The sequence below is a fragment of the Formica exsecta genome, unplaced genomic scaffold (assembly GCF_003651465.1).
Source record: "Formica exsecta isolate Colony F162 unplaced genomic scaffold, ASM365146v1 scaffold201, whole genome shotgun sequence".
Taxonomy (NCBI): domain Eukaryota; kingdom Metazoa; phylum Arthropoda; class Insecta; order Hymenoptera; family Formicidae; genus Formica; species Formica exsecta.
The window spans coordinates 1,443,291-1,459,962 of record NW_021849308.1 but is presented as its reverse complement, the minus strand read 5'-3'; the positions used below and the strand labels follow the sequence as shown (position 1 = coordinate 1,459,962).

General features: G+C 37.2%; 1 protein-coding gene across 25 annotated transcripts in view; it reads left to right on the top strand.

Annotated features, from left to right (window-relative positions):
• LOC115234691 (longitudinals lacking protein-like) overlaps nt 1-16,672 on the top strand; it is a 272,992-nt gene that overhangs the window by 92,336 nt on the left and 163,984 nt on the right. The window contains exon 7 of one of the 25 annotated variants that reach the window (XM_029805960.1): nt 15,465-15,792. The exons of 21 other annotated variants lie outside the window; for them this stretch is intronic. In XM_029805960.1, coding sequence (XP_029661820.1) covers nt 15,465-15,760 — 296 coding nt within the window. In that variant the 3' untranslated portion in view covers nt 15,761-15,792. Of the gene's footprint in view, nt 1-5,418; nt 5,745-6,868; nt 7,186-9,664; nt 10,635-15,464; nt 15,793-16,672 lie in introns of those variants that run through there. 3 more of the 25 variants (XM_029805948.1, XM_029805954.1, XM_029805951.1) reach the window with 3 other exon arrangements.

The following is a 16,672-nucleotide window of genomic DNA, read 5'->3' as shown; positions in this document are numbered from 1 at the left end:
TCTTCCTGTTTGTAGGACGATTCCTGCAGCCCTACGACGCCGGTATACTGGACATCCTGCGAGCAAACTATGGCAATAGTCGGAACGAGGTCAAGCATGAAAACGGGCCCTTCTGGCAATCCGGCAAAATGGCATACCACTGTCCCAGGTGTAACGCCGGTTACACATACAAGAAGACGCTGAAGACTCACATGAAGTACGACTGCGGAAAAGAGCCGAGATTTAAGTGCCCTTACTGCAGTAAGAGGGACAAGTGTTCGTCGAACATTTACAAACACATTCGAATGCGGCACGATGGAAAACCAGTGTACGTTGATAGATTAGAATCGTCTCGTCCGTATACCTCTTCCTTACGCGATTCGTCGTCTGCCATCGGGCAATCGTCCTAATTTGTGCGGATTAAATGAAGAAATTTCCGCGAGTGACGCGAGTAGCTTTAAAAGTAAAATGAAAGTAAAAGATTTCGATTCTTAATCGCTTTACATTTACATCGTCCTATCATTTTTTTATTCCTTTATATTATTTATACAACTTCAACTTTTGCTCTTTAGAGAGCATTAAATTAAATGACTATACAATGCATTTAATTTCGCTCTTCCTAAATGCGAATGGAAGTTTCTTGGGCATTTATAATTAATTAAGTTTGTAATTTTTTTAAGTCTGAATGGAGAAGTATGAATATTAATATAGATTTATTAATATTCATCCTTCCGTTTATTAATATATGCACAGAATGTGTTTAACTAAACAAAAGAGAGTGAAATTTTAATAAATTTGATAAAGAATACATATTGTGCATCTAGATTACAATTTATAAAAAAAAAGGTTATAGTTATATTTTTTTTTTTTCAATGCCTTTTTTTACTTTTTTTTTTGACAAATTCGTAGTTATTTCTTTTCATTACTATTGAGTTCAATGCTCGTCAAGAGAATGAAAGTAACATATAGAAAAGTTTTTCTTTCAAAATTTATCCACTTTGATTTCTTATCCGCGTGGAAAGAATTTACACTGTCCATTTTGTCGAAATGTTTATAAATGCGACTAAATATCTACAAAAGAGATAAATGTGCATTATGTAAATTTGTATAAAAGTACATTTCGATCCTCCTCAATTGTGAGTTCCTACCATGTAAGTAAAAATTGCGAAGAGCACGTTTTCGAAGAGATTTAAATATGTTTTTAACAAAGTTGTGTATTTTTTTTCGACGATGTACACACGATGTAATATGTTTAGAAATATATTTCTGCTTGTATGTAAAAAAGAAAGAGATTATATATAAATCGCTCTTATGGAAACAAGCTCTTCAATCGCATAGCAAAATATATCATTTACAAATCTACGTACAGGTGACAATCTGATCCGTTAACGATGCTCGCGAATGTATCGTTTACCTCAATAAAACAAAGGAAAGAATCAACATAACTAATATAACTGCGCGACAATGTTGTATGAGAAATCACGTTTATGTATCTTCGCATAACACAGTGCATATTCCATTATCGCTCTCGCATAGTTATGGAATCAATTCTTTTGTGTATAAAATTCTTTTGTGTATAAATTTTTCCTGAGAGAAAATAATCCATGATCTGTCTAGTAAACGACGTAAATCATTATGTCAGTCAATCTTGTGCGAGACATTAGGACGATTGTTTCCTACAAAATAGAGATAGCTTTTAATTTATTGTGATCCAAACATGTGCGGATGTTTCGTTCTCACGAACGTGTAACTGACAATTATTAGTACATATAGCGAATAAAATTTGTATTTATTGCGCACGTCAGTTTGTTACCTTAAAACAACATGAACGGAAATAAAGATAGTAATCGCGACAATTTAATGCCTTTCAAGGTGCACTTTGTTATTTATTTTTATTATTTATATATTTTATATATTTATTAATCAAACACGACATAAGATTTATCGGAGCGTACTGAGCGATTCGATATCAATCGATATTGATCGGAATTATCTCGCAATTACAATAGCACAGTATAGTAAATTAATTAGATTTTAAATACGATGCTCGTTTGAATAATTTTTTTTTTTTTTTTATACTGGAATACGAAACAGTACATAAGACTTCGGAATCATATCGCTCGGCTGCGTTACGATGTCGTTTAGTTTCAGAAAGGATTGCAACTGAAAATGATTGTTCTGTGATACTAATGTCTTGGCTTGCTTTCAGATACACAGCTGTCGGAGTGGCCCAACTCAAGAACGATGAACAGCTACATCTGCTCGAAATGCAACGCGGGCTTCCGAAGGATGTGGGACTTGCTTAGACACAAATGCGGCCAGACGCGATACGCGTGTCCCTACTGCCACAAAAAGGATAATTCGTCTTCGAACGTTTACAGACACATTAGACGATGGCATCCGAACCATCCGGTCGGTGTAAATAAAATGTTTTGAACGATTCCGTAGCACACGATATCGTATCTCGCTCTGTGTACGGGGGAATAAAAGAATATATTCTTTAATTAATATAAATATATCTCGAAAACTATTCATATATATATATGTAGAGAATAAAACCTTAGAAATTTGGACGCAATCTGTAATAAAATTTTTCACGCAACGGTCTATTTCCCATAAACCTGATGTAGAACATAAATCCCAGGGGTTTTTTTTTTAAATTTTTTATTTAATGCGCTTGCACTTTTAAAATTTTCAAATATTTTTTACAGATATTTTAATTTAATAATATTTTTGTTTCATATCTCGGTAATTATTAATTCGTTTATTTTTCCATTACCATAATTTGCCAAGATCGTAAGACGATATTATGTAATTATTGAAATTTGATTTAGTTTTCGTGCTATTTTTTCTCGATTAAACTCGCAGTTTTGTTGACAAGTGTATTGTTTGTTTCGCAAGAATTTAATTTTTAAAGTTCTGACCTTGTTCCGAACTGATTATGTTATGTTTTGACTTTTTCAGATTGGGCAGCATTGATGCTCTAATGAAGATTATGTCTTTAGAAGAAAATGATAAGACATTTTTCCATTATTTTTGAGTTTAATAGTTACTTTTGTTAGCTTCATATATTACACTCCTTGTTCGCTCAGCATTCACTAAGCATGTAAGATATTATTCATCATTTTACATGGGATATAATAACATTACAATGTTAGCACGATGAGAAATCATATGATGGGAATTATTATATGGGAATTTTTGCGCATCATATTCTGTATTCATATTAAACACGGGTTTTTATTCTGAGTTTTAGTAGCTAACAACTCCACACGAAGCTCGCATGCAATGTTATCGTAGATATAAAAGTAGACGATCGATATAACATTAAATATAATACAAATGGAGCCCGATAGAGAGATCGTTTACGCGTGTATTTGTCGCGGTGTATTTGGTGTGTATTACATTATGAGTGCGCGATTATAATTCGAGCTTCGAATTTTGTGCGAAATAAATCGTATGGCTTCGTCTATGTCGTTTTTCAATCACGGTGATTTTACCGGTGATTTGTCTTCTGCCGCATTCGTTTGTTGCGAATATATAACGTTATCCAGGAACGAGAACAATCCATGTTACTTTCTGTGATTTGCATTTGCAAGAATTTTTGCATCTCTTTGTTCTTTCCAGTCATAAATTGGCACATCAATCTTTCTCATTCCTCATCTACTGTGCGAGAATTCGCTCATAAATTGGCATTGATTGTTCTCATTCCAAAGCTACTGATACATCCATCTTGCAAGAATCCTCAAAGGACGCGAGATCGCGTTTGTCGCGTTATGTTAATCATTATTCTCCCGACACAACTCTCGACGACACGGATCCATGCGCGCTCATGAGCGAGGATGAGAGTTAATCGCGCTCTGCCGCTAACTTGGCTCTTCGAATTTTTCAGGTGCTCGCCAGAACGCCGCCAGGAGACGGCGCAAAGTGTACTCCGTGAACAAGAGTCACTACTGTCCGCGCTGCAACCGCGGTTTCACCCTGAAGAAGAACATGACGCGGCATCTGCGCCACGAGTGCGGCATGGCGCCAAAGTACCAGTGTCCCTATTGCGACAAGCCCTCCAAGTTCACGCAGAACATTTACGCGCACATCCGAAAATATCATCCCGGTCAGGCATTGTGCTTCAAGCGCTTGTATTGAATAACCCAATTGGAACGTTTTCGAGCGCAAACAGAGAGCTCGAACGTGTCATCATTTCGCTTTTCTTCGTTCGCTTCCGTTCCATTTCGCGCCCTCTGTCAATGCTCAGGAAATAACAGAAAGTGACATTCGTTCCTGTGAAGGAAAATTCAATAAAATGCCTGCGATTTGAGTTACCGTAAAGTGTCCTTTCACCCACCCGATTTCCACGACGGAGTAGATCGAGGAACCGCTTTCTCTTCGTGGTAGGTGAAGCTGAAGTATTCGTGGTGAAAGGGGGATCTCCAGCCCGGATCGATGAATCCTCGAATCCGTCGCGCTTTCGTCTTCCTCTTCTAACCGTAATGGTCGTTTCGATTTCAGGTGTCACCGACGGGTATTGCGCTCTCCGACACAAGCGGTTCGTCTGCATGCGCTGCGGCAGACGATACGTCAACGGCAAGGACCTGAAGAGGCACGAGAAGTACGAGTGCGGCAAATCGCCGCGGTTCAAGTGTCCCTATTGCAGCCAGCGGGCCAAGTATCGCTCGATCATTTACAATCACGTGCGCGCGAGACACCCCAGGATGTACGTGGCGACGATGGACCTCGACAGTGACGCCTACCCGTAAACGAAAATTGCTTCAAGAAGAAAACGTGGAGTTTATTATAATATTGATTTTCGCGCAAAATGATGAGTCGAATAGATTTCTATCAGGGATGTGTAAATTTATTATTATTCGTATTGAAGGAATGAGATATATATATGTACATATGGGATGGTGCTTAATCCGTTACAGCCATAACTACTTTGTGCCTAGTTGTATCGATAAGAGACTCAACGACGTGAATGTGATCTGACGTTTAACGTATTAAAACAAACTGATATGTACATATTATGCACATATGGAAGTGCGCTAGTCTTCTTCATTTCTTATATCTCGTAAGAAAAGGAAAAAATAAATGTAAATTTCCCGCTTGTAATCCTATATCGATCATTTTTGTTTCGTAACGAGATAGTAAGCTTATATTATCTCTTCCTACATTCGGAATGTCTCCTCTATCGCTAATCACCGCAGTGTCCGAGATTCCAATACATGTACAATTTTCTCGCGTTTCGTGCGTTATTTTTCAGGGTAACAGTTGCCGCAGACAAGATTGGGCTCAAAAAAAAAAAAAAAAAAAAAAAATCGGGTAACGAAAGCAGCGTACGAAAGAGAACACGTGTTTGAAAGATTGTCGCTCTTAAGTGTTACCGTTCAGTCCTCCCCTGTCGCGGTGAATCGCCGACTGACGAACATACCTGTGCTTTTACAGCTTTCTACAGTCGCTCCTGCTACGGCGCCGCCATTTCCATCACCAACCGTCGACGTCGATTGCACATCGGGCCGACCGCAACGACGGCTAACACCTCGTCGCCCGGCATCTACGAATGTCCCAAATGTCGCAAGACCTACAAGTGGTACCGCGGACTGCACAGGCACCTCGAGTACGAATGCGGCAAGGCGCCGCGCTTCAGGTGCCCGCATTGCGTCTACACCGGCAAGCATAGATCGCACGTCTACTCGCACATCAAGAGCAATCACCACGACCGACCTGTCTACGCGGTCGATACCAAGCAAAACTGAAGAGTCCCGTTCGAGTCCTTGAAGAGCGCAAACGAGTTAGCGCTCTTCTCTAGCGCTTCCCTCGATGTTGGGTCAAATTTTTGATAAAAACACGCGTGTGGGTTTTACAGCGGTGAAATTACGTGGGGGATTGTTGATTCGGTGTAAACGTTTGAAGATTCCTAAGATAACAGGTATCCTCGGACGTTTTAAGGACGTTTTGATTTCAGACACTCTTTTAGTCGATTTACCTAATATTTGTGATCTCCGCCCGTGCGCGAGCGAAACGAGAAGCGATTATTTCATTTTCAAATGCGATTAACGTGAGCTATTTTGTTCTTGTTGATAATTTTGTATAAATTATTTGCTTCTATATGTTTATTTCTGATAAAAGATTGGTTGAAATAATACAAGTTTATCTTGTTTTTGCTCTAAAATTTATAATATATTTTATATATATCTTTTATCTCTATTACCTTTTGGATCAATTTATATAATAAATGATTATATCTCTTTTGATGCTTATCATAAGCTGTCAATAATGCAAAAAGTATGTACCTAAACTTGTATATACCTCTCTTCGATATAATTCGCAATCATATTGTAATTATTCGTATTCTGTTGCTAATAAACAAAACAATTTAATACTGTAATCAATGAATATCGATGTATATAGCTCTGAATTATGCATCGTTTGAAAGAATTCAAATTTTTATCGGACTCGCAACGCGCATTGTCTGTAAAAGAATATATATATAATACAGGTATTTCCATCTATAGAAATGTCTATCCTATGTCGGAATGTTCCAAATGTTTCCTTCACCTTTGGATTTGTCTCTTAATGTTCTTATCTTCTATCTTTATTCCCGTGTTGCATATCTTGATCGTGTTTGCATTAATTGTCATCGCGATGATCCCGACGGTCGCGTTAATTTTCCAATGATGTAGATTTCTCGACGATACTTCCGATAGCGCAGCAAGATTACATGAGGGATCTTCGAGGATAATCGAGCGTGACGCTCTTTCACGAGATGTGTCGCGAAGCTCGTCCCGTTATCCTGCTGACCGACGAGTCCTCGAGGGTGAAGACGAGTACGAGGAACACGTCGTGCATTGACCCACGCTCGTTGACTAACCAATTGCGAACTTTCTTTTTCCAGATACGTTCCTGAGATGGTCGCTGCAGCAGCATCGTATCAACTACGACGAGAAGACCATGTGTTATCGCCACCCGTGTCCGAAGTGTCACCGCAGCTACAAGCATCGCAGTCACATGATGCGACATTATCGATACGAGTGCGGCATACCGCAGCGATTCGAGTGCCCGTATTGCAAACATCATTTGCGGCAACGCACGCACGTGTGGACGCACATACGCACGTTTCATCCGGACAGCGAGCTCTATTGCATCGACATCGTCACTAACTCGAAGCTCTCTTGGCAGGAACCCCGAAACGATTGAGATCGTCGAACTATTTTGCTCTTTTAATCATTTCGAGCGAATTAGAGAATTCGACATTTTTATTTAATTATACCCATGACGTATAGCTAACGCGCGTACTCGATTGTATTATTGTTTAACGCGTTTTGAAAAGAGAAAACGATTGATATATAACGATTTATACATATAATTTTCCATTTTTTTCCCATTTTTAAATTTATCTCTCTCTTATGCGCGCGAAAGCTAAATATTTATGTTTATAGGGTAAAAAAGTCTCTCTTGTATTTTATAAAGTAATTTTATAATGTAAATTTAATAATATTGTCTATTTTAATTAAAAATTATATATATATATAATTTTTATGTATATAAATTATATGTATAAATTTAAAAAAAAAATACGTATATATATATACAAATTTTTAATGAACATATACAATATTACAGAAATTACGTTATAAAATATGTGATATGCGCGAATTAATAATAATTAGTTGAACACTCAGGTAGATCGGTGAAATTATAATTTATTATACGGAACATAAAATATAAGTTATTATTCGTCAAATTTCTTTTAAAAACATTGAGAAGTAACAGTTAAATAAAACAATACTTTTTCGAAGAATTTGTAAAATATAATTGGATAACATTTTATAAAAACCTTGTACATATTGTATTCAAATTTTTGGCACTTACGTTAATACGTTTCTAAGCTCAAACCATTGTTCTAAAATGTACAGGAAAATAATATACATATAGATATGTATCACACACACATGATTGAGAGATTTTTTTTCAGTAACTCTCGCATCCCCGATATTTATAATAACATGTATCTTATTATCTAGTTGTCTCAAGAAAACAAATTTTTAAATTGGATGTCAGATACACACTCTGTTATTAAGAAGAGTTATTAAGAAGAAAGTGTCTCAACGATTTTGACAGTAATCGTACAAATCTTGTTCGCATTATCTTGTTTGCGTATCTTTTATAATTCTGTACCAATCCAGACAAAATAATCGCGATAGATTTATTTTCATGATAATTCTTTGATATGTCTTTAATATTTTTACGACTAGATCGCATGTTGATAAAACAAATCAAACTGCGTTTAACAAATGATTAGCTTTCCAAGAAAACAAATCAATTTTATCAATAAATTACTTTATCAACTTTATCAATAATTTAATTTATTAATAAATGTATAAGAAAACTAAATGAGGACATCATTATCGCTCGTTTTTGAATTTCAATTTTAATAATTTATGATTTAAGAATCTTTGAATTACAAAGATATATATGCGACTCGAGCTGATTTTATTACATATTAGAAATTTTATACGACAGTTATTAGACGGCGGGAAGATATAATAAAATGTTTATTGATCTACGCGCCAATAAAGATAACTACTGTTTGATCGATACTTTTCTTTCTCCTTTCGTTTCTTTTCAAGCATACGTTTGACTTTGTAACGACAATGTTTATCGAAACGGTTTTTTCATGATTTTTATAATTTATCGACGAGGAGATCTGCTGACACGCGGGAACGCGTTTTGCAGGGCGCATCCTTTACGAGAGAAAGCCGAAAATTGATTCGTTATTAAAACGCTATCTCTTTTTCACGGGTTTCAGATGCTCTTTCGAGGCGGAAGAGGAGACTCGAGATGGTTTATCCGCACTTATGCGAAATCAGCGCTTATAAGCGAAACGGCAAGTTCGAGTGTCCCAGTTGCCACAATCTGTACAAGTGGAAAAAGTCGATGGTGACGCATCTACGGTATCAATGCAAGAAACCGCCGAGATTCGAGTGCAAATATTGCCCGACAAGGAATTATCAAAAGACGCATATCGTTCGTCATTTGCGCGTTCACCATCCTCATCTTTCACCGATGTTCTTCGATCGGAAGCACAATGCTATTTTCGACCTTGATTAAGCGTTCGCCTCTACAAATTATTTTACAAAATTGTTATATCTAATAAAGTACATAGTTGAATTTCCAACTAAAGATTCTCATTTGTAAAAAAAAAACAAAAAAAAATTTGACTATTTGTCCTATGAGAGAAGTGTCATTTCCTGATTTTTGTGTTATCAAGAAATACGAATGTGTATATTAATCAAATTCTTATAATCGATTGCAAATTGTCGTCGTTTCTACTTGCAGGTGTATGAATCCGTTCATCAATAAATAAAGATATTATTGATAGTGATTTATCTTGGTGTTTCAAGATATGTGTCGACACAATCACCACATATTGATTTTTTCAATGTAAGATCAACATCGTGCTATATGCGTCTAGTTTGATATAAGTTATTTATTTACCATGCGTGTAGACGAAGACGGAAATGCTGAGTACATACAAGGTCACGTCGCGAGGAGCATCTTTCACATTTAATCATTAATTTTTATGCCTCGCTTACTGTGTGGAGAATCCGATGATGTAGCCATCGTAAAAATTTCTCTCTCTCGCGCGCACTCGAGCATGCTCTTCAGCATCTTCGTCTCCGTGTTTCAGGGCTCCATGTGTTGCCGCCATTCGGGCCGAATATGATCTGCAAGTATCGACCGGGAGCAGACGGCAAGCTTAATTCCGAGGGGTCCCGGAAATCATCCCGGAGGATACGTACGCGCAAGATCAGCTCCGACAGCATGAAGCCGTTCCAGTGCCAAAAATGCGGGCGTGGCTTCACCCTGAAAAGGAACAAGGACCGCCATGTAAACTACGAGTGCGGACACGAGCCGAGGTTTCAGTGCCCCTATTGCGGACTCCGTAGCAAGCAAACCTCACCGGTTTACGCTCACATCAGGAAGAAACATCCGGAAGAGGAGGTTTTTATCTTCGACATGAAGCTCTGAGTACGACATGAAGATTGCGTGTGTCTCCCGTTCCATGCCTGATCTCAAACTAGTCGAAGGAATTACGTCTTTCCACTGGGCTCGCTTTCTACCACGATCTTCGTACATTGTCACTGGAGACCAGTATTTCTCAATCTCGCTTGTTATCGCCACATTATTATAAGAAGTAAATAGTTCTTTTTGGTATAATCTAAATTGTTTTTAATATATAATTTATTTATATAAAAGTTGGCTGAAATAATAAAATTTAAACTGTAAAATAGCGATAAAAGATTGTGTGATTCAATTTTCGAAAAATTTGTTTCTTTCAAATTATAATAAACAAAAGAACATATGAGATTCGAATTTCTGGAATTATATAAAATACTGTTAATGTTAAATTAATGTTACTGTTGAATTAAACTAGGATTTATTATTTGTTCCTATAAATATTTTTAAAATATTAATACTATATATAAAGTTGTTATACTATTCACTTTTTAGTTAGATGGCAATTGTTTGGGCTCTATATCAGAATAATAAATGTGTTAATTGAGCATCGCTTTTTCCATAGAATTAGCTTTCATCTGCCTACGAGTCATTGCGATCGTAATTATAATTTTTTGTTAAATAAACTTAAAATTTCAACATTAAACAGAAGGAGAGCTTTTTTTTTTAATCTGCTATTTCTATTTCTATTACTAAACAGGTAATTTGTTCCGTTTTGTTGAAGCATATAAAATTTCATATTTCAATTAGATCTCTAAAAAATAATTTACTTTTCTAGAAAGATCTATTTTTTATTGTACTTTTTACGGGAAATTTAAGCCATTGAATCGATTGTGTATATGCGATAATGAATTTTTTGACCGTGCTGATTTCTTTCACATACGACTTGACTTTAATAAGCGAATTCGTATTATGTATTGTATTTGTTATACTAATCTTTCGCTTAGTAATTGAATTAATCTTTTGCTCTTTATCTTTTTATTTTTTTGTTATTGCGTTGGAATCAAATATTTATTTCTTATTAATGGATTTATTTTATTTTATTGCTTTTTATTGCATTCCTAGCATCTATTGCTCTATTTTACGAAATTTAAGCTTATTCTGTACTAAAGAGATTTTTTTTGTTTATGAATAAATAAATTAAGTAAAAAAGTAAATAATACAATTTTATTAGAATTTTTTATCTAAATCAACTAAGATTTGAATTTTTTTTTGTCATATCAAACATCTTTTGTATGACTAAGAAAAAAATTCGTAAGTGGTTGCGTTCGTGTTGAGAAACACTGTTCTTCGACACGCAGACTCAAGCGGAGACTTAAACGAAGACCAAAGCCAAGGATGATTGGAAGAGATTATAACTTTGGGATACTTAATGTTATAATATAAGATCTTCAGAGAAATATCATTGCTTCTACTTTGTAAGAGAGTCACGATTTGCTTGTACGTTGTTTTGTAAAATAAAGTTTTATCGCAGTTTTATCGTGTCCACCGCTGAGACGTATGGTTTATTGTTAGCAATGCGGTTGGATACTTATGTCATTCTTGTTTACATCCCTTTACACGTATACGACCAGACGCTGGCAGAACGGATTTCTCATCATCCGAAGACTGCACAACTGGCGCGTTACAATTTTACGAATAGATCTCTAATTATTATTAGATTCTCACAAGGGGTAAAAATTCACACGATTTAGCGATTTAGATTTCAAATAGCGTTTCGTAAAGTCACACAGAGCGCTTCTGCTGTCACCGTAGCCCGCGCGGCGGACGTTGCTGAATACAGGTTCGTCAGGAAGATGCCCCCACGGTTCTTAAAGGTATCCTTGCTATTTACGCAATGCAGCAAAGCATGAATATCAATCTGGTAAACCTTCCAATTGCTCCATTGAAGGGAGCCCGAAAGCTCCTTACGACTTTCGGACTGGCTCTCTTGAACCTCTCCGTCATTTCTCGCCCCGCGGCGAGACATTTCGTCCGATTTAATCGGGCGATCTTGAAGTTTCAGGTTTCTACGGGACGACTCCGCTCCTGGATTTCAACTTCACGTTGCAGTCATGCAAGGGCTTTAAGACCGAGAACGATAATAGAGACTTTGGTCAGGACTCCTTATCGACGACGAATTATTATTCTCACAGCCGCATGAGGAATATTTATCATCCGAAAAGCGCCGACAACAAGCCCTTCAGCTGTCCCAAATGCGGTCGTTGCTTTACCGTCAAGGGCAACATGACCAGGCATTACAAGTACGAGTGCAACCAGCCACCCCGCTTCCAATGTCCCTACTGCGAATTCCGCAGCAAGCAGACGTCCAACGTAATGTCCCACATCAGGACCAGGCATCCCGGTCAAAAGGTCTACGTGGTGCATCTCAAGTAGGAGGATAAGTAAAGAGACAGAGGCGTGCGAAGCTGCGTTGCTGCGACCTCGCAAGACAATGATGATGAGACAACACTCTCGGCCCGAAATGAGAATGCGGGAAAGTGCATTCGCGCTTCAACAAAACGCACAAGCGTATGTGGTCGTCCACAGGATTTTCAAACTCTCAGATAGGTAGATTTTATGCAATAAAAGGGCGCTTCTCGCGCGCGAGTCGTCCATCGCACTATCGTTATTCGAGGATTGTGTCTAATTCGGACGCGATGTGGTATTGTCGACAAAGAATCTTTATATCTCGCGATTCATGCGAGTCACGACTCTGCGCGAGGAGACGTATCTCGCGAACGTCCCTAATCGTTAAAGAGTTTTACAAGCGCGGTGCGGTTCCTACATCGTCTGTCGGACGGTATTTTGCGCACCGCATGTTTACGTCCGGGGTCTGCTGCTGGAAGGAACGACGAACCGTAGATTTGTAGCGGCTGGTATAGCGGGATTCGTATTATCTAGAGTCAGATATTCTCTCCGTCTTTACACGTTACCATACAAAAATATCTCCATGCTTAGCAATTAATGAGCCGGCGCGCGGATCTTTCCGATGTGATTGATGTAAAATTATGACAAGATTATCGATATAATCGCGAATTGGTATACTTGACGGTATACTTGGACTCGACAATACGAAATTGTCGACGTACGCGAAAAAAACAAAAGAGTAAGCATTTAGTACGAGCACATTCGGAATTCCGGCATTCGCGCGCTGTTCAATAAGCAATCTTTCGATTATTAGGAGCTTTAAGAGAGTATGTTTTTTAAAATATAGCTGTATACTTAATGATTCAGGTTGTGAGGTTGACGATGGGACACGAGAAAACATTTGCATGCGTATAAATGTATCAAGATCAGGCTCAATGTAAGACGCCGGGAAGCGAGCGACCGGTGCATGTATTATTATTAGCGAAGAATTGTTGTTGATTTTACAATCGATGAATCGGAATTGTTATAGACAACGTGACGCGCCGAGCGATCACGAGGCGCTTGTCATGAAGACTGAATTGTTACTAACGGCAGAAAGTCTGAGAGAGAGAGAACAGGGTTTTTAAGCGGTCGGAACAAACGTAATCATTTTCCGTTCGTTAATCTGTATAGAATCACGTGTTGCCCTTTTCCACGATTCAGTTTTTATGCAAAGGTGCATTGTAATGCACATTCGGGATATCGAGAAAATCATAGCAATCAATGACGTAGAGTGTATTCACTCGTCAATACATCATGAAAATAGAATCGAGATATGTTCTTCTTCACGTGTGTCGAGACACGTTTGTCACACATTGCCAGTGTTGCCAGCTTAGCTTGTTTTCCGCTGGATCTATTTTAATTATGTATCGAGTGTAAAAATCACGTTTTAGCGAATATAAAGAATTTTCTGCATTATTAAAAAATTTAAATGATAGATTTCTTCTTTTTAATAAACTGATTTTTTTATTAAGTTTAATTATGTATCATTATATATGAACAAAGACTTAACAATTTTATGCATATAGGATGCGAAAACGCTTTGCTGGGCGCGAAAAACGACGCGATAATCAATCATTGAAAAGATTTACAAATAATTTAGTTGTACCTACTTATTGCGCTTGGCTTTTATTAACTCACTTTACTTGAATTTTTTTATATTTATATTTTATATTTTGTTTTTATATTTTATATTTAATATATTAGAGCTTTTTTTTTTATTTGTTATGTACTTATCTGTTATATGTTATACCTATATTTATCTTTATTATATATGCATGTTATTGTTATATATTAGATTACATAATTCCTATTATTTTGCTTATTTACTATATATTTAATTTATTTCCAGAGTTTTTCTATGAAGCACATAACGGAATTCAAAACTTATAGTTAGCAACACTGATTCAGATTCGATTATCACGTGCCTGCCTTTTCGTTCGCATTTTAGCGCGGTGAAAGGGTCTCTTAGAGACACGAAATACGTTAGTGGCCGACTGTTTTTGTTGCTGTGATATAATTATCGATCGTGTAGCGATATAAATATTGTATATTCGATAAATATATTCGCGACATGTTAGACACGAATCCGTCGTCGCACGTAGAAGTGATCGTAACTTACATTCCGTTAAATTTTCGAATTAAGTTCTCTCTGCGTACGAGACTTTAGAATGTCGAATTTGTGAGCGAGAAATCTTATCTGTTCGGGGTGTATTTTGACGATGCAAAATTCACGAGAGCTACTCGACAGTTCACGTGACGAGCTTGGTACATGACGAACGTTAAAACACCCCGCGAATTTCTGGCCAATTCCGGAACGCAACATGTTTTCACTGTCGGTTTATCGATAGCGATTTTTCGTGATATGTTTTATGACCGTATATCGTCGCTGTGGAAATATAAGATAAAAATAAATTGATGTTTGGACACCCTATATAATCTGCCGAATATGCCTCAGTATTTTCCCCCTGATATCTCCAGCCTTCGACCTTTTTCCTCAGATTGAGTCTCCCGTCCAACTTCAACCGAAACATACAGACAGGAACTTATCCGACGAATCTATTATAGCTGCACGGTAGATGATCTACATACGATGTTTGTTTGCGGTTGATACTAACGATGGATGTCTTTTTCATGCGCATTCAAGATTGTGAGAAACGTGCTTGTCATTTCTCGACCAAGTTTCCTTACCAACATTCCTGATTATTCCATCTGCGTGCCACGAGACTAATATCACGAACAGTAATCTATAGCCAGTAATTCTCTAGCCGCATTCTCTGTATGCTTTACATCCATGATCCTTGCACCTTGATTGACATTTAACGAGCCGATGTTCTCCAGGGCCAATGACAAGTGTACTCGGGGAAACTCTCTTGTCGATCGTGGATCGACTGTCTTTCTTCTTCTATGTATATTTCTCTCTTTCTCTTTTTTTTCTCACTTTTTCGAAATGAAAAAATTGTCAGCTGCTTGCCGATAAATCTGTAGATGAACGATAAACTTGTCCATGCGCCCAAAGTCAGAAGTTATCAGAAATAAGACGATCCGGGATCAAGTCTCACAAATCGATTTTTACTTTTCAGATCTTTACATGATGGACTCCTTCATGAGCTCCGTAGGTTCCGGTGTCGAGATGCCCGAACGAATCGAGCATTCGCCCTGCGGAGCACAGAAGACTCTTTACTACTGTCCCAAGTGCCTGCACGGTTTTACCTTGAAGAGTAATCGCAACCGCCACTTCAGATACGAATGCGGTCACGAGCCCAGATTCAAGTGCCCTTACTGCGATCTTCGTAGCAAGCAAACGTCACAGATCTATTGTCACATTAGGAAGAAGCATCCTGCCGAGAGAGTCTGGGTCGTCAATTTAAAATCCTAACGAATCGTACGAACGCCACACGTTTTGACAACAATTACGAGCAGTGTTATCATGTATTATTACGATTATTCTGAGAGCAATAAACAACGTCTACGCGATGTATCTTGTCTTGAGAATTCTGATCACGCTGTTATCTCTTGTCCGTCACTCGCACGCATTTATATTTTAAGAATTTCATTTTTTGCAACGGATTGCTGATGTTTTTGGTTGTCATTTTTATAAAAATATATGTGATACGCAGCAGCATAGAAATTCTGATGAAGAATTTCGAGTTTCTTCGCGATATCGAACGTTTGCCGTTGTGTGAATTTTACATATGACTTTTGTCGAATGTGTCGCATGACATTATAAGATTTAATTTTTTACATGCTGATGACGCATTTGAAATGGATTAACAATTATACGATGTGATATGTAAATTGTATTTATGTACGATATTATTTTTTGTTTGTACAAGTCAAAATGATCGGTATATATTTTAATAATAGATGTAAGAGACAGAGATGTCAAACCAGAAAAATATCTTTAATGCCAAAGTGCCGAATATATTTCTAAATTACACGAAAAAATATATAAACATGAGAATAATATTAAATAATATAATATGAAAAGTTAAAAGTGATTATTTACAATAATTGTTATACGAAATCGGTTTTGAAAAATTTTTCTCAGATATGTATGTACCTTTTGTTTCAGGACCTTTTACAGAATATCAGCGGATCAATTCGAATTATTAAAATGTATTATAAATAACAGCTTTTTTTTTCATCAAACACTCGCTTTGCGTAACAAACATTGCACACTCGATAATTCTAGAGATTATATTTTCTACGGCCTGTCGACGCGGGCTCTTAAACGATCGTTCGCGATCAACAGTTTCTTTCTTTCGTCTAACCGTTCTGTTGTTTTGTT